The sequence below is a fragment of the Hesperophylax consimilis genome, chromosome 2 (genome assembly GCF_061612785.1).
Source record: "Hesperophylax consimilis isolate HC1 chromosome 2, BYU_Hcon_1.0, whole genome shotgun sequence".
Classification (NCBI taxonomy): domain Eukaryota; kingdom Metazoa; phylum Arthropoda; class Insecta; order Trichoptera; family Limnephilidae; genus Hesperophylax; species Hesperophylax consimilis.
In genome coordinates this window covers 45190845-45205708 of record NC_142837.1, presented here as the reverse complement: position 1 = coordinate 45205708, position 14864 = coordinate 45190845, and the positions used below count along the sequence as shown (strand labels likewise).

General features: G+C 36.3%; 1 protein-coding gene across 4 annotated transcripts in view; it reads right to left on the bottom strand.

The window, feature by feature from the left end:
* The window catches only part of LOC149426055 (uncharacterized), a 348593-nt gene that overhangs the window by 173893 nt on the left and 159836 nt on the right, over positions 1-14864 (bottom strand). For 3 of the 4 annotated variants that reach the window (XM_089643334.1, XM_089643325.1, XM_089643343.1), the window contains one exon: positions 14301-14845. The exons of the other annotated variant lie outside the window; for it this stretch is intronic. In XM_089643334.1, the coding sequence (XP_089499460.1) occupies positions 14301-14638 (338 nt within the window). In that variant the 5' untranslated portion in view covers positions 14639-14845. The remainder of the gene's footprint in view (positions 1-14300; positions 14846-14864) is intronic. 4 annotated transcript variants of the gene reach the window in all.

Genomic DNA, 14864 nt, shown 5'->3' with positions numbered 1-14864 from the left:
AAAAGTTCCAATAAACTACTTTTCAGTAGTTTGTCGATGGCAACTTTTCACATAAAAAATATTTAAAAAAGATAAAAACTTATTTTACTTAATGACAACAGTGATAACAATAAAAATAACAATTTGTTTTAAAAATATAAAAACATATACACAACAGTGATAGTATCTACCTATAGTTTGTATTAGACTCTAATACAAACTATTTCTTTCAGCGAGCCAATTTTTCAACATAATATTTGTTTTTACATTTGTACATTTTTTTATTTCAGCAGGTAACATATTTAAGCACCTAGGTATCATGTAGTCCAGTGTTCTTTGTCCATATTTGTTTAAATGCTTAGGTACAATTAGTCCTTCATTTAACGTGAAACGAGTATTGTAAGTGTGGTCCAGTCTATTTATGTATATAGGGCTATTCATATGCTGAAATATAATTTTATACCACAGAATTGATCTTACTGAGAAAATTTTAAGATTCTGATAAAGGTATGGAACATTATGCCTTTGTTCGTATAAACTTTTATGAGCTAATAATTTAACTAGTGAATTTTGAACTGATTGAACATGGTTTATATTTGTTTTACATGAAAGCCCCCAAGCTGTGATTCCATACCTTATAATATGTTTCTAATATTGTTTTTATTTAATCACGAAAATACTTAATATATCAATAATCCGATGCCGAAAGGACCGATTTCACCGGAGAAAAATTCTGATTTAAACATATAATTTTATTATGAACGTATTGAAGTCGTAAAAAATTTTCAAATACATATTTCCCATACATATTGTTTTCAATTATATATCCGTAATAGAAATTTTAAACCGTTAAATATTTATGTTATAAACAGAAAGCCTACCTCAAACATTAACGAATTCTTAATGTATCATGAATCTATTTTAAATAACTGTATAGATGATACCCTTATCTTCGGTGATTTCAACATTGACATTCTTCAAAAAAATAATACATCTCTTAAATACATCAACACGCTAGACTCATACAACTGTTTCATATGTAACACATCCTATCCTACACGAGTAACAGATACCTCTACTTCTCTAATAGACCATATCATCTCAAACAGACAAAATATTTCCTCAACTACTGCAAATATAGATGCCTACCTAAGTGATCATAACATTTTGATATTAGATTACCAAAACAGCTTGAAACATCACACTAATAATAGAATACATTTTTTTTCAAACAACACCAAAACCGATAAAAACATGTTAAAAACATATGTAGAATCCCACAACTTTCCACACGAAACCACCAGTAATGCCAATGAAATCTATAATAATTTTAATGAATACATCAAAACAGCAATAAAATCATCCCAACATAAATCTGAGTTACGCATAGGAGACCAACGGAGGGGTAATACTCCATGGTTTGATGCAAAATTAAATGCACTTATCAAACAGCGCAACAATGCGTTTAAAATCTGGAAAAAAAATCAGCAAAGTGATATATTCACAGCACTGAGAAATAAAACAAGAAATCAAGTTACCAACTATAGAAGATATGCTAAAACCAAATACTACACGACTATATTTAAAGAAAACCTGCGTTATCCGCGACAGACATGGAAAATAATAAATGCAATTCTAACAAATAGCTCGACACCCCAGAAAGATGAAATTGAATGTCTTCTCATTAAGAATGAAGAAATAACATGCCCAACACAGATAGCTTCAACTTTTAACAACTTCTTTATATCAGTTGGGGAAAACTTAGCAGCTACAATTGCATCATATCCAGATGATTCTATCACTATAAACACGGATCAAAAAGCAATCCAGTCCTTATACATGGCCAAAACAAATAAAACAGAAGTTCTCAGTATCATCTCTCAACTAAAGTCTAATGCATCTCCAGGTTTAGATGGAATTACACCAGTGTACCTGAACTTTTGCAAAGATATATTAGCTGACCACCTTGTTTTTCTTATTAATCAATCCCTGAATAGTGGAATCTTCCCAGATCAACTAAAGATAGCAAAAATAATTCCGATTTACAAAGATGATTGCAAAAAAAATCCTTCTAATTACCGTCCTATATCCATCCTCTTTGTCGTCTCTAAAGTTTTTGAAAAGGTTATTAAGCTTAGGCTCACTAAATATCTCCTATCAAACAATTTACTCGCATCCCAACAGTATGGATTCAGAAACCAATCTAACACAAAATGTGCTGCCTTCGATTTTGTATACGCCCTCCAAAAGCATATAGACCAGGGTAAGCATGCTGCAGGCTTATTTATAGATTTAAAAAAGGCTTTCGATACGGTTGACCATGGGATACTACTAAAGAAGCTAGAACACCTAGGCATAGTAGGCACTCCCCTGAAGTTACTGTGTAGCTACCTCTCTAACCGACACTGTCAGACCTTTGTTGGAAAGGGGACAAGCAGCATGGGAACGATGAAATGTGGCGTGCCTCAGGGCTCCGTACTTGGACCATTACTATTTTTAATATATATAAATGATATTGCTAAATGGGGACTTAAGGGTACAATACAACTCTATGCAGATGATACAGTGATTCTTTATCACAATAATGATTTAAACGAACTTGAAAAGGAAATGGAAAGTGATGTAGCTTGCCTGGCAAACTGGCTGCGATTAAACAAACTTAGCCTAAACATAAAAAAAACACATTACATACTGTTTGCAAATAAAAAAATGTATGTCTTAATATAAGTCTTGATAATAACCGCCTTGAAAGGGCTGATGTTACAAAATATCTTGGCCTTTTCATTGATTCACAACTCACATGGAATCACCAATTTAAACATGTTCTATCCAAAATTACTCATATAACTGGTGTTTTATATAGACTTCGCGGGTTACTTCCTCCCTCTCTATTAAAATCGATTTACCATGCTATGATTCACTCACATCTAATATATCTCGCCGGAATCTGGGGATTTGCTACAAAAAAAATGATTTCAGAAGTCCAAGTCGTCCAAAATAGAGCCCTGCGAAATATTTTCAGTTTACCTTGGGACACACATGTCAAAGACATCTACAGAAACACCCAAATACTTAATTTTAATACCATTCCCACTTTTGAAATAACGAAAACTATATTAAAAGTAATTCAACACTCGGCACATTCCAACACTACACTCTATTACAATTGCGACGTACACCAACACAACACAAGAAATCACAACAAACTACATATACCAAAAATCAAATCAACAAAATATGGACTAAGATCCCTGGAATACATAGCTCACACAAAATATAATCAACTACCCAACGAGATCAAATGTGCAAGTCAATGTAAAAAGACCCAAACTAACATGCTCAAACTTCATCTTATTAATGACTATCTGAAATAATAATGTTGTGTATGTCCCATCATGTGTCCATTTAATACATACAGCTATATGTTTCATGTAATGCGTATCATTCCCGCAATGAGTTTATTAACTCCTGGGAGTACAATGCTTTATATAATATACTATATTCTGTATTGTATACTTTTAATAAAAAAAATTAAAAAAAAAAAAAATTGACGTAAATAAAGTAAAAGTTTTGTTTACACAGGACGAGAAGAAACCCGTTATTCTGGAAGGAAGGAGAATAGAAGACATATTTTTTCTTTAACTGTATTAAATAGAATTTCGCAGCACGACTCTTTTTATGATTGTAATTATCTAACTTAGAGATAGTTGAGCGTATACTTCGAGATGACAAGTTCTGGGAAGAAAAAATGCTTATTAAATTAACTAATTTTTAAATGGATTGCATTCTTGTCGAGCTTATCGATCCTGGAGTCACAAGGTTTATGAATGTTCGTGATCCTCCACATATCTTAGATATTGTATGTAAAGAACGTCAATTTGGAAATCGTCGTTTAGATTTCGACGAAATGCTATTTATTGAATAATTATTTTCGTTTTTTATATAAAATTATTTTTACTATTTCTAACTTATATTATAATAAATGATGGCCTTTATACAAAAAAAAGTTGCATCTTATGCTTTTTACATTACATAATTATTTGTTTTATGTAACTTTTTGTAAACGATAATAATAAATATTGAAAATGACTGATATTTTATTTATCTTGTCAATATATTCAGATATAATTATGATCAGATATTATGAAAATGATTCGTGATTGAATACCGTATTGCTTTGACATCTGTCAATGAAGAACACGTCGGTTACGAGTCATAAGTTACTGCCTACCGTCTAGCAGTATGGTTACAGAAATCTGATAAGAATCATAAAATCATGAGCTCCTTCTGCAATAGGTAACGTTTCTATCGAAATTTGCCTAAAACATGCACATTCAACTTAATATTACTATTCACATAGTTTGAAAGACGCCCATTATTAAGCATTTCATGTTCAAACCTTACTCATGGGTACCATCTAGTGGATTTCATCGCTGCTCTGACTTCGAACTGTTCGTTGTGTCGGGTGTTCCCCATTGCAACGTACTTCATTCCCCTGCACCCCGAAATATTATAATATTTAATTCGAGCGGAGCGCGTGTGAAACTAATTTGCTTCGCCCACTTAAATCGCGTTCACGCCCATAACTGATATTTTTTTAGGATCTTATTTCGTCTTAATTTGTATGCAATAAAGACATTGTCACCATAATAACACAACGTTCTAACTGAGTATTATGAATATTTTTCATTTTCATTTCTATAACCAAAATTTTTTTTTCAGTGCCACAGTTCCAACATCAAGCTTCCATTTATTTCACAAGGTTCTAACATCACTTTGAACGTTTGCAATTGCCATTTTTTGTATCTGACAGTTGATCGTTATTACGAAGCGCATTGTAATTCGTAACTTTAATTCACGTCTTTAAAAGGTGATATACAGTTAATTAAAAGCGAACAAAAATAGGTTAAATAATTACATATTTTACATATGTTACTATTTAACGTAGTTTTTATTTCATCACTTTTCATAACTTTATAACACTTTTCCAATCCAAATAAATGGAATATTTCTGAACGTATCCGAAAACTGAAAGGTGATAAAATAAGCTTTCAAATATTATTATTAGAAATAAATATGTATTTTATTAAATATTGAATGCAAACATAAAAAAATAAATAAAAATGGCACACTTTTGGAACTAAAATTACTCTGATAACTTAAAATATATATAAAAAAACAAGAATTTTATTAGAAAAATATATTACTAACGTTTCTGTCACTTCACTGTTTTGTTGTTTCATATAAAAACAATTCATGAAGTTTCATACATTTTTTTGAGGTGTACTTTTAAAATTTTTCTGTGGTTATCTCATAGATTTGAATATGTAGCGTAGTGTTTTCTCTTTTTAATACCTTATAGATTATATTTCTCACCATGACAATAAGGGAGATACAACTAATTCTGTGAGACCACGTGAATTGTTCCCAAAAGCGAACTTATTAGCCTGAGGGTTTAAGTAGATAATGAGGAATCGTATTTGCAATCTTTGACACTTAATTTCTCAGAACAATGTAAAGTGGAGTTAGAACCCTGTGCAATCAAAGTAACGATATTCAATTGTGCATTGTAATCGCGACACTACCGGCACACCAATACCTACATACAATATTGTAATAGTGTGTGTCAATTGAATGAGCCAATAATAAATTTGATAATAACGATTTTGTAGCAGAGCCAATAATTAATTAATACACAATTCAAACATACTAATTTAATTTGTGGTTCTATTAGTGAATGTAACTCTGGTTCAATATACTCAGATTTGTTTTATGCGGGGACTTTAGAGGGAATTTAAACCTTATCGCCATCTACATAAGAAGTGGTATTGTTAATGCCCTATTATAAATGTTACACCACGTGGTACATCGCCTTAACTAGCCTCAAGGTCTGTTCATTCAAACCAAACTAGATATGGTGTCTTTTCCAACACGCTGTTTCGCACTTATGGACATCTCTGTGTTTTTTTTTACTATGTATGTAAGGCTATAAGGTTTGCTCAGCGCATTCTGCTTTCAATCCGCATTCGTTCTCATGTTTCATGTTCACACTTTTCTTTTCTTCTCTCTTATTTATATGTTTGTCTTCTCATTGTAACGGAAACTGGCTGAGGAATGTTGTAAATTTAGTATGCATTAGTTGACCTGTTCACAGCGCACATCTGCAATACTTGACAACTGCTGTACTCGCGTACTGTCACAAATATAAACTGTATATTCGTATTTAGTTTTACGGTCAGTAACATGGTATAAACCCGTTCTTGGGAATCAGGGAAAGCAGAAATCAATTTATAATAAAATAAAATAAGTAAGAGGTGAACTGCATCATAAATTTTTATGTGAGACAAGGTACAAATATTTTCAGATCGAAACGCCGTCTCCATCATGAGCTGAGAAGCTTTAAAATATTATTTACCATTCTTCTCCTTTAGTACCTATGGTGGGTATTTTTTTCTGATTTTTCTATTTCAAATTTTCGTTTGAGAGTCGCTAATGTTGTCTTCAATGATTCAATAATATAGTTTGAGGTTTTTCTCATTAGGTTGGTTATTCCAAAAACATATTATAAAATTCATCGTCTAGAAAAATAAAATCTGATGCTTACCGCTAATTTTACACTAAAAAACGTTTTATAAAATTTACATAAAATATTTTCATGCCAAAGTTCTGTTTTTATTGATATTAAATATAAATAACTTGCATCCGTAGGGATCCCTCTAGAAATATTTTGAGATTTTAGTTTTAAGTTCATCAGAAATAATTAAAATGTGATGAGCGTCGAATCTTATGTCGTATATTTTATTTTTGTTTTACTGTTGTTTTCAATCTAATTTATAATAGTTATGTGAAAGCCCAATTTCAAAAAATGTCGTAAGCACTATTTTTACGGTGCGAAATGACACATTTCTTTGAACTCCAATTTGAAAATTGCCCAGAAAACTAATCAGTTGTGATGGAGATGAGATAAATTTGACGGAAAGCTTTTTCGTATCGAAATATGGAGACGCGCCAAGAATTCTCAAGAATTTTGGTGATTTCTGCAAAAATGTTTCTAACGAAAAGTAGACCCATCACCAATATGATAATACACATCAGAATTCAAACGAAATATTATGACAACACTTTCAATTTGGAACCGCCGCCCCGGGAACCATTTATTGGATAACCAACACCCTCGCCATATGTACCCCAAGTGGTTCGCTACGTTCGAAGAAGAGGTGACCGAAGGAAGAGGAGATGAATCGTGGAAGACTGACAGAGGGAAACTTTTGACTTCTCCTGCTGGGTGAAAAGACTCGACACACAGCATCCCCAAAGATGTCATAGGCCCTGAGTGTCTTGAAATAAGGTAAAACGATAAAATATCCTATATTTTTCACTGAGATAAGCAATTTAAAAAATATATAATTTAGAAATTTGAGCGAAACAAGGTGGTACTATAACTACTAGCATCCTGTAAAAATGTGTTAAAAGGATTCGGATATAACTTAGTCCTGCGGTGTGCAGTTGTAAGGATTGTTAGTTAGCATGTAACAGAGTATTGTATGCTTCATTATTCAGCCGCCAGATCGATAGTGCAATGCTCTGCGCCACGACCACGTGCCCAGCTGTAGTATACAGGTTCAATCACTGTGTGTCTATACGTCTATGGGCTGTAGGCTCAGCCATTGTACACATGTGGATGCATATGTAACTTCTGCACGGAACCTAAGCACATGCATTGCATACATTCAGAGCTATAATTGCTGCATGAGGTACTGATGTATAATACTGAAGCAATCAACGAATCAACCATTGCTTTTGGTGAACTAGTTCGGACCCTTCATTATTAATTAATAAATAGTAACTGACAAATCGTGTTGAGTTTCATCGTTACAGATTCGGTGAACTAACATTTTGGTCAGGGGCGGATTCAGCGATGCTTTCAATGAGAACGGGGTAGACCCCGCGCTAACAAGAGCTCACCAATTTGAATTACAACAGTAAAATAAAAATGTTGGACTTTCAATAGTTATTACTCTAAATCTAAAAATAAAAAGTTTAGCTGGTTTGTTTGGTTTGGTAAACATTTATGTGTAAAATAGGTTTATTATAATATCTCTAAACAGAATTTCTTCCGGAAGGTTAATATATATAATACATGTAAATTATATTTACAGAAAATAGAGAAAAGTCGATGTTTTGTAATCAAGTCGTAAAAAAATATTTTCGGGCGCTTACATTGTTAACGCAGGGTAAACCTTATAAGATACATAAAAAATAATGTACTACGGAATTGTATACCTTAAAAAGGCCTACAGAAAAATTTCTTTTGGTATATGTCTATCTTCTAAGGATAGCCCCTAGCTACGCCGGGTACTCGTTAGCTAGTTATCATATAATCAAATGAAATTGGACACAGAAATAGGACGTTACTCGGAAACTTTTCTCTACTTTCTATAATTATAATAAGCATGTATTATTTACATACATAAACATCCGGAAGAAATCCGATAAATGATAGTGAAACCCCCATCAAAAGCCGTTGCGTAGTTTGGAAGAACTAAGCGCACAAACAGACAGACGCGGATGGTGACTTTGTTTTAGGCACTTAGGCATATCCACTTCACGAATCATAACACCTTGATCCAAAGTTGTCATGAAAAATAGTGGTGATAGGCATATCCACTTCACGAATCATTATACCTTGATCCATAGTTGTCATGAAAGATAGTGGTGCTAGGCATATCCACTTCACGAATCATAACACCTTGATCCAAAGTTGTCATGAAAGATAGTGGTGCTAGGCATATCCACTTCACGAATCATAACACCTTGATCCAAAGTTGTCATGAAAGATAGTGGTGCTAGGCATATCCACTTCACGAATCATTACACCTCGATCCAAAGTTGTCATGAAAGATAGTGGTGCTAGGCATATCCACTTCACATATTATATAAATATATTTAAATAAAATATCCACCTCATGAATTATAACACCTTGATCCAAAGTTGTCAAAACACAATAGTATTTCATTTTATCCAATTTTTGTTAACACATTCATTTTCGAAATCCATTATTACAGAATTTGCGTTAGTAATTAATTGAATAACTGCGCATTTCATACAAATTGGTATTTCATACGTAGTGTCTCCTCTCCACGTCAGCAATATTTAATGTACAATATTAACAAATCTCTTTCGCAACTTAGAAATAGTAAGTGTATTTACAAATTTTGGCATCAGCAAATTATTGGCACTATTTAGCACTTTGCGCTTCCATGTTTTGGCAGCTGGCTTTTGGGAAAGCGAAAGCTCAGTGACAAAAACTTGTTAAAAAGAGTAGGTAAGTATAGAATTCTTGAATCCCTCAGGATAATTTTGCGTTACCCGAAGAGGCAAGATTCTACGCATGTCTATACCGCTCACCGAACCATAGCGAATCAGACACTTCCGAGCTCTTCAAACATTTGAGAGATACTTTTGATGATCTCTTGCCCCGCTACCCTTCGGCCGAGTTTATTGTTCTGGGGGACTTCAATGTTCATAACGAACCATGGTTGAAGTTCTCAGGCCCAACGGACTCGGCTGGCCGACAGGCGGAGTCCTTTGCCATTTGCTACGTATTAGAGCAACTGGTTCAGGAGCCTACAAGGGTTCCTGATGTCCAGACTCACCGTTCCAATCTGTTAGACCTATTCTTAACTACTGTGCCACACGGCTATAAGATTGACGTCACAGCGCCTCTGGGATCATCTGACCACTGCCTAGTGACGACATCAATCCCAGTTAGCCTCAGACCAACCAATGAGAGGCTGAGGAGAAAAGTGTGGCACTATAGGTCAGCAGATTGGTTCGGTATGCGGGCCCATTTCAACGCTTTTCCGTGGTCAGCTGTTTGTTTTCGGACTTCGGACCCTTCAAGATGTGCCCAGGAGATTGGTGAAGTCATCAAATCGGCGATGGATGGCTTCATACAATCAACTACTAAAGAAACTGGTGTGGGCTCAAAGCCGTGGTTCAGTCGACAATGTTCCGAAGCAGTTCGACGAAAAAACGCAGCTTACCGAGCCTACAACACATCTCGAACGCCCGAAAGCAGATCAGCATACAACAAATCGGCAAAGAAATGCAAAAGAATCATTAATAGGTCAAAATTCGAACACGACCTGCAGATCAGCAAAAAACTGGCTGCCTGCCCGCACGGCAGCAGAGCATTCTGGTCCCTTACGGGCTCAATAGGTCAGAATTTTTGCAAACCCAGTTTGCCACCTCTTACCAGACCTGACGGCTCACTAGCAAACACCGCCACCGAAAAGGCTAACTTGTTAGGGAAAATGTTTGCGGAAAACTCGACCCTCGATGACGGAGGTGCTGTTCCGCCGTCGGTTCCTCACTGCGGCTTCTATATGAAAAAGCTGAGGATCCGGCATCGGGATGTACTCCACGTTATACGGGGGCTCGGTGTTAACAAAGCTAGTGGACCTGATGGAATACCTGCCCTGGTATTGCAGAGGTGTGCTGCGGAAATAGTTCCAGTTTTGACAAAGCTCTTCAAAATGTCCCTGAAGTGTGGCACTGTGCCCTCTGGTTGGAAAAAAGCGGTCATTCACCCTATTCCCAAGAAAGGTGACCGCTCCAACCCGACCAACTACCGCCCCATAGCGATCACATCAGTTCTGTCCAAAGTGATGGAACGTGTGATCAACGACAAACTGCTCACATACCTCGAGAAGAACAAAATTATCAACGACCGTTAATATGGATTCCGGCGGAACCGCTCGTGCGGTGATCTTCTCGCGTATGTGTCGCATGTTTGGGGGCGGTGCCTGGAACGTCACGGTGAGACCCAAACGGTCGCACTAGACATATCCAAGGCCTTTGACCGGGTCTGGCACCGAGGACTTGCCAACAAATTGCCTTCTTACGGACTTCCCGCATCCCTGTGTACGTGGATTGCTGACTTTTTAAGGGATAGGTCGATTCAGGCAGTTGCTGACGGTTTCACTTCATCCTCACACTCAATAAATGCTGGCGTCCCACAGGGATCGGTTCTGTCTCCGACTTTGTTTTTGTTGCACATCAATGACCTTTTGACCATGTGAACCGATTCATTGTTACGCGGATGACAGTACAGTTCATGATAGCTTTTTGTTTGACAAGCCCCCAAAGGGCACACAAACTCCAACGGCTCGGAGGGCTTTGAAGCAGAGAATGGACGGTTATCTCGAGAGTATTTCCTCCTGGGGTAAAAATAATCTCGTCGAATTTAATGTTTCAAAGGCCCAATCCTGTTTGATTACGTCTAAAAAGGATCTAAATGATAATCTAGTCTCCTTCAACGGAAGCAATCTTCCGAACAGGCCTTCCATTGATATGCTTGGTGTAACTATAAGTGACCAGCTCAGGTATGGGGGCTCCATCGAAGCCAGGATAAAGCTGGCCTCTCAGAAGCTGGGCCTACTGTACAGGGCCCGCATATACTTTAATAGTACACAACTGCTGACCCTGTACAAATCGCAAGTGCGCCCTACTGTCGAATTTGGCAGCCATCTCTGGTCCGGAGCCCCTAAATACCTGAAAAAAACCCTTGACTCTGTGCAGAAACGGGCGGTCCGTTTGATAGATTCCCCAATCTTAACAAACGGACTGCAATCTTTAGAGCACAGGCGTCAGGTAGGTATGCTGTCCTTGTTCTATCGGTATTACAATGGAAAATGCTCTGAGGAACTAGCGTCATTGATCCCTTCGGCACCGGTGCGTAGTCGGGATACACGCCAAACGCGCGCCGAACATTTGTACACGGTTGACATTTGTCACATGAGAACGGGTCGCTTCTACGATTCGTTCTTAAGTTCAACAGCTCGGAACTAACTGTTCCGGCTGTGGAACGAACTGCCGGCCTCTGTGTTTCCTCCCTCCTACAACATGGGACTCTTCAAGACCCATGTTCACTCATTCCTCTCCTCAAAAAGACCCACCACACAGCATCCCCAAAGATGACATAGGCCCAGAGGGAAATTATTTTCTTCAGGGCCTCCTGTGTGGAGTTAATATAAAAAAAAGTCAATTTGTTTGCTTTTCGGAACAGCTCATATGATCTCATAGAAATAGTGGGGTCCCTTATTGTTATGGCTAGATATATGGTCTAAAAAGTGTTAGAAAGAGAAAACACCACGCTTTATATTGAAATCTAGAAGTTAATCACAGAAGATTTAAAATGTATACTTCTATGAAACCAAAGGTTCCTATGGCAAAATGAGAAAAATTTATCAATCTTTGTGAATTTTTTTAATAATTATTTTTTATAGGAAACGACAAGTTGAGGCTACTATAAGGTTTATAGAGAAATATGTGTTTTTTTTCGTAAACTGGTAATTTTAATTCAGTATTTAACGTAAGGTGGAATAAAATTCATTAATGTTTTTCATCACCATTCAAATTGATTTTTTAATTTTCGGATACGTTCAGAAATATTCCATTTATTTTAGTTTTATTGAGAAGCGGAAATATAAATAGGATATAAGAAATATCACGGGCAAGATGCCAGAGGCCTAAGGGTGCCTTCCATGTGGTTTTTAAATAAACCCACCGTTGTTGCCACTGACTCAGTAACTCTAGGTTTTTGAGAGTGTCAATGTAAATAAAGCGCTCTGTCTCTCTTGCACTACATAATATCGTATAAATATCGCCATTTCAATTTATTTTTAAAGCGAGACGGTTCACACGTAGTTCCAGTGAGCACTTAAGCCATAGGCCCATTGTGCTATCTCCCATTTTACCTCATTCCTTTAACAACAACCCAGTCCCTTTAATAAAGTTCACCAGGGTTGTTATTGGGTATGTGGCTATGTCTTTTGGTTCTACTGTATGTCTCCCCAGGTATCTGAGCCTAGTTCCCACCAGGGCAGGACATTGGCATCATAGGTGAATTGGAGTCTCTTCATCCTCTTCACATTTCCTGCATCTATGTATTGGTGTTTTCCACTCCCAATATCTGCATGTGTCTCCTGAGATGGAAGTGTCCCGTTAGTAGTCCTGCCATTTCAATTGATTTCGAATTTGTAACGAGAAACAGATTTTATTTTTTTGAAATTTGAGGGAGAATCTCCCCGACTTTTTGATTACTAAATACGCCCACATCGCATTTCTCGTGACCTTCTTTATTCTATGTCTTTAAATGAGGTTCAAGTTATATTTTGGTCATCAAATAATTGCTTAAACATTTAAATAATCCGTCAACGAAAAAAATATGTTTTAATTTTATTTTAACCATGCATAATGTACATTCAAGTTTACAAATGTCTAATTTATTATTAATTACATAGATAAATTTTTACATTTTTATTTTTTATTGCATTTGACTTTGATTAACATGACTCATTCAATCCAGAATTAATTGGTGCAGACTTTATGGTTTCCTGCACCGCATTATAATAGTGTATTCCTTTGTACAGTAAACTATTTTGTATATTGGCTTTGTCCTTTTTATGGTAGCCTAATTTCATTGCAAGTTCTTGAATGTGTCCAGTCTGTGAATGACTTTGTGGTACATGATTTCTTTGAAATTTTTTAGTAATAGAATATTTATTATTTTATTCATAAATATCATCGCGTTCAAAGTCAGCATCTGTTCTACTGTTAGTCAGTTTAGATAACAAAAATGAAGAAATTAATGGAGTAATATTATATTAGAAAGCGATCATTGGCTTTATTAAAAGTTAAGGATTTCTAATATGATTTGTGTCACATAAGTTAACAATATTTCAATTTTGAGTGATCAAGGTAACCAGAATACCAAAATACGGGAATGATTGACAAACAAATATTTGACGCCCACATTTTGCTGTTATAATATTATTTTAGCTGCAAAAGGAAAATATTTAAATATCACATAGTCAACATTCGTTTGATGCTCGGGTAAATACGTCGTTTTAAAAATAGTTGGGGAACGTAAAGGGCGAGGTCAGGAAGATGACCATTACATTGCACGTGACTAGGACAGTTTCCAAGTGTGGACAACATGATAGCACATTCCTAGACAATACACGTATTTACCACACCCGCGTACTATATGTACAACTTATAACAGTGAACAGTGCAGATGTAGACTTGACGCAAACTGAACACCGATTGGTAAAACACAATCAATGCACGACAATATTCTGCAGGCGGTGCCAGACTTTCAAATACAATAAATACTTCAAAATAAGCGGTGATCACGGAGCTAATTGGTTGGATGCAATAAATTCAAATTTGGCTGCAGATAAATAATGCATCACCTTGTACCAACCTCGCATACCTGCTGGAATAAAGCATTATTATTAAAAGCATTGCTTACCAAGTTTTTCTGAAATTATTCGACAGTTTCTTCCCTCCTTCTGTCGGTCTCTCGCTGAGACTCCTCTTCATCTCCCTCTGCATGTTGGGGGCTGTGATCTTCACGCAGTTGTCTGTCTCCTTTCCCTCTGATACCGTGGTGAGTTCTGGTCCTAGCTCCTTCCTCTTAAGGACCCGCTTGGAGTCCCTTCCCAGGGCCAGTAGCGACTTCCTGGCTGAGGGCTTGGTTTTGTCCTGTCCATTGTTATTAGTGTCGCTGGCCCCCGGAGTCTGGTGGCATAGGGTTCCGTCGAAACTCTGCACAAAGCAGAGCATCACTGCGTTGTACTCACTTTTCATTCGTTACCACAGATCCCGTTCATAGAGTCACTCATAGAACGAATTACCACATTGTCATAAACTCCTCCCAGTATTTACACATTACACTATGTTACTGCTCACCAGGAGAGTAATTAGAATTACTGATTACTTTCACAGACGTTTCACGCACTCACTGAATCTCACTTTTACGAGATACTAAATCGATGAGCGTGTATTGTCAGATTGCTAAAATTCCAATATTATC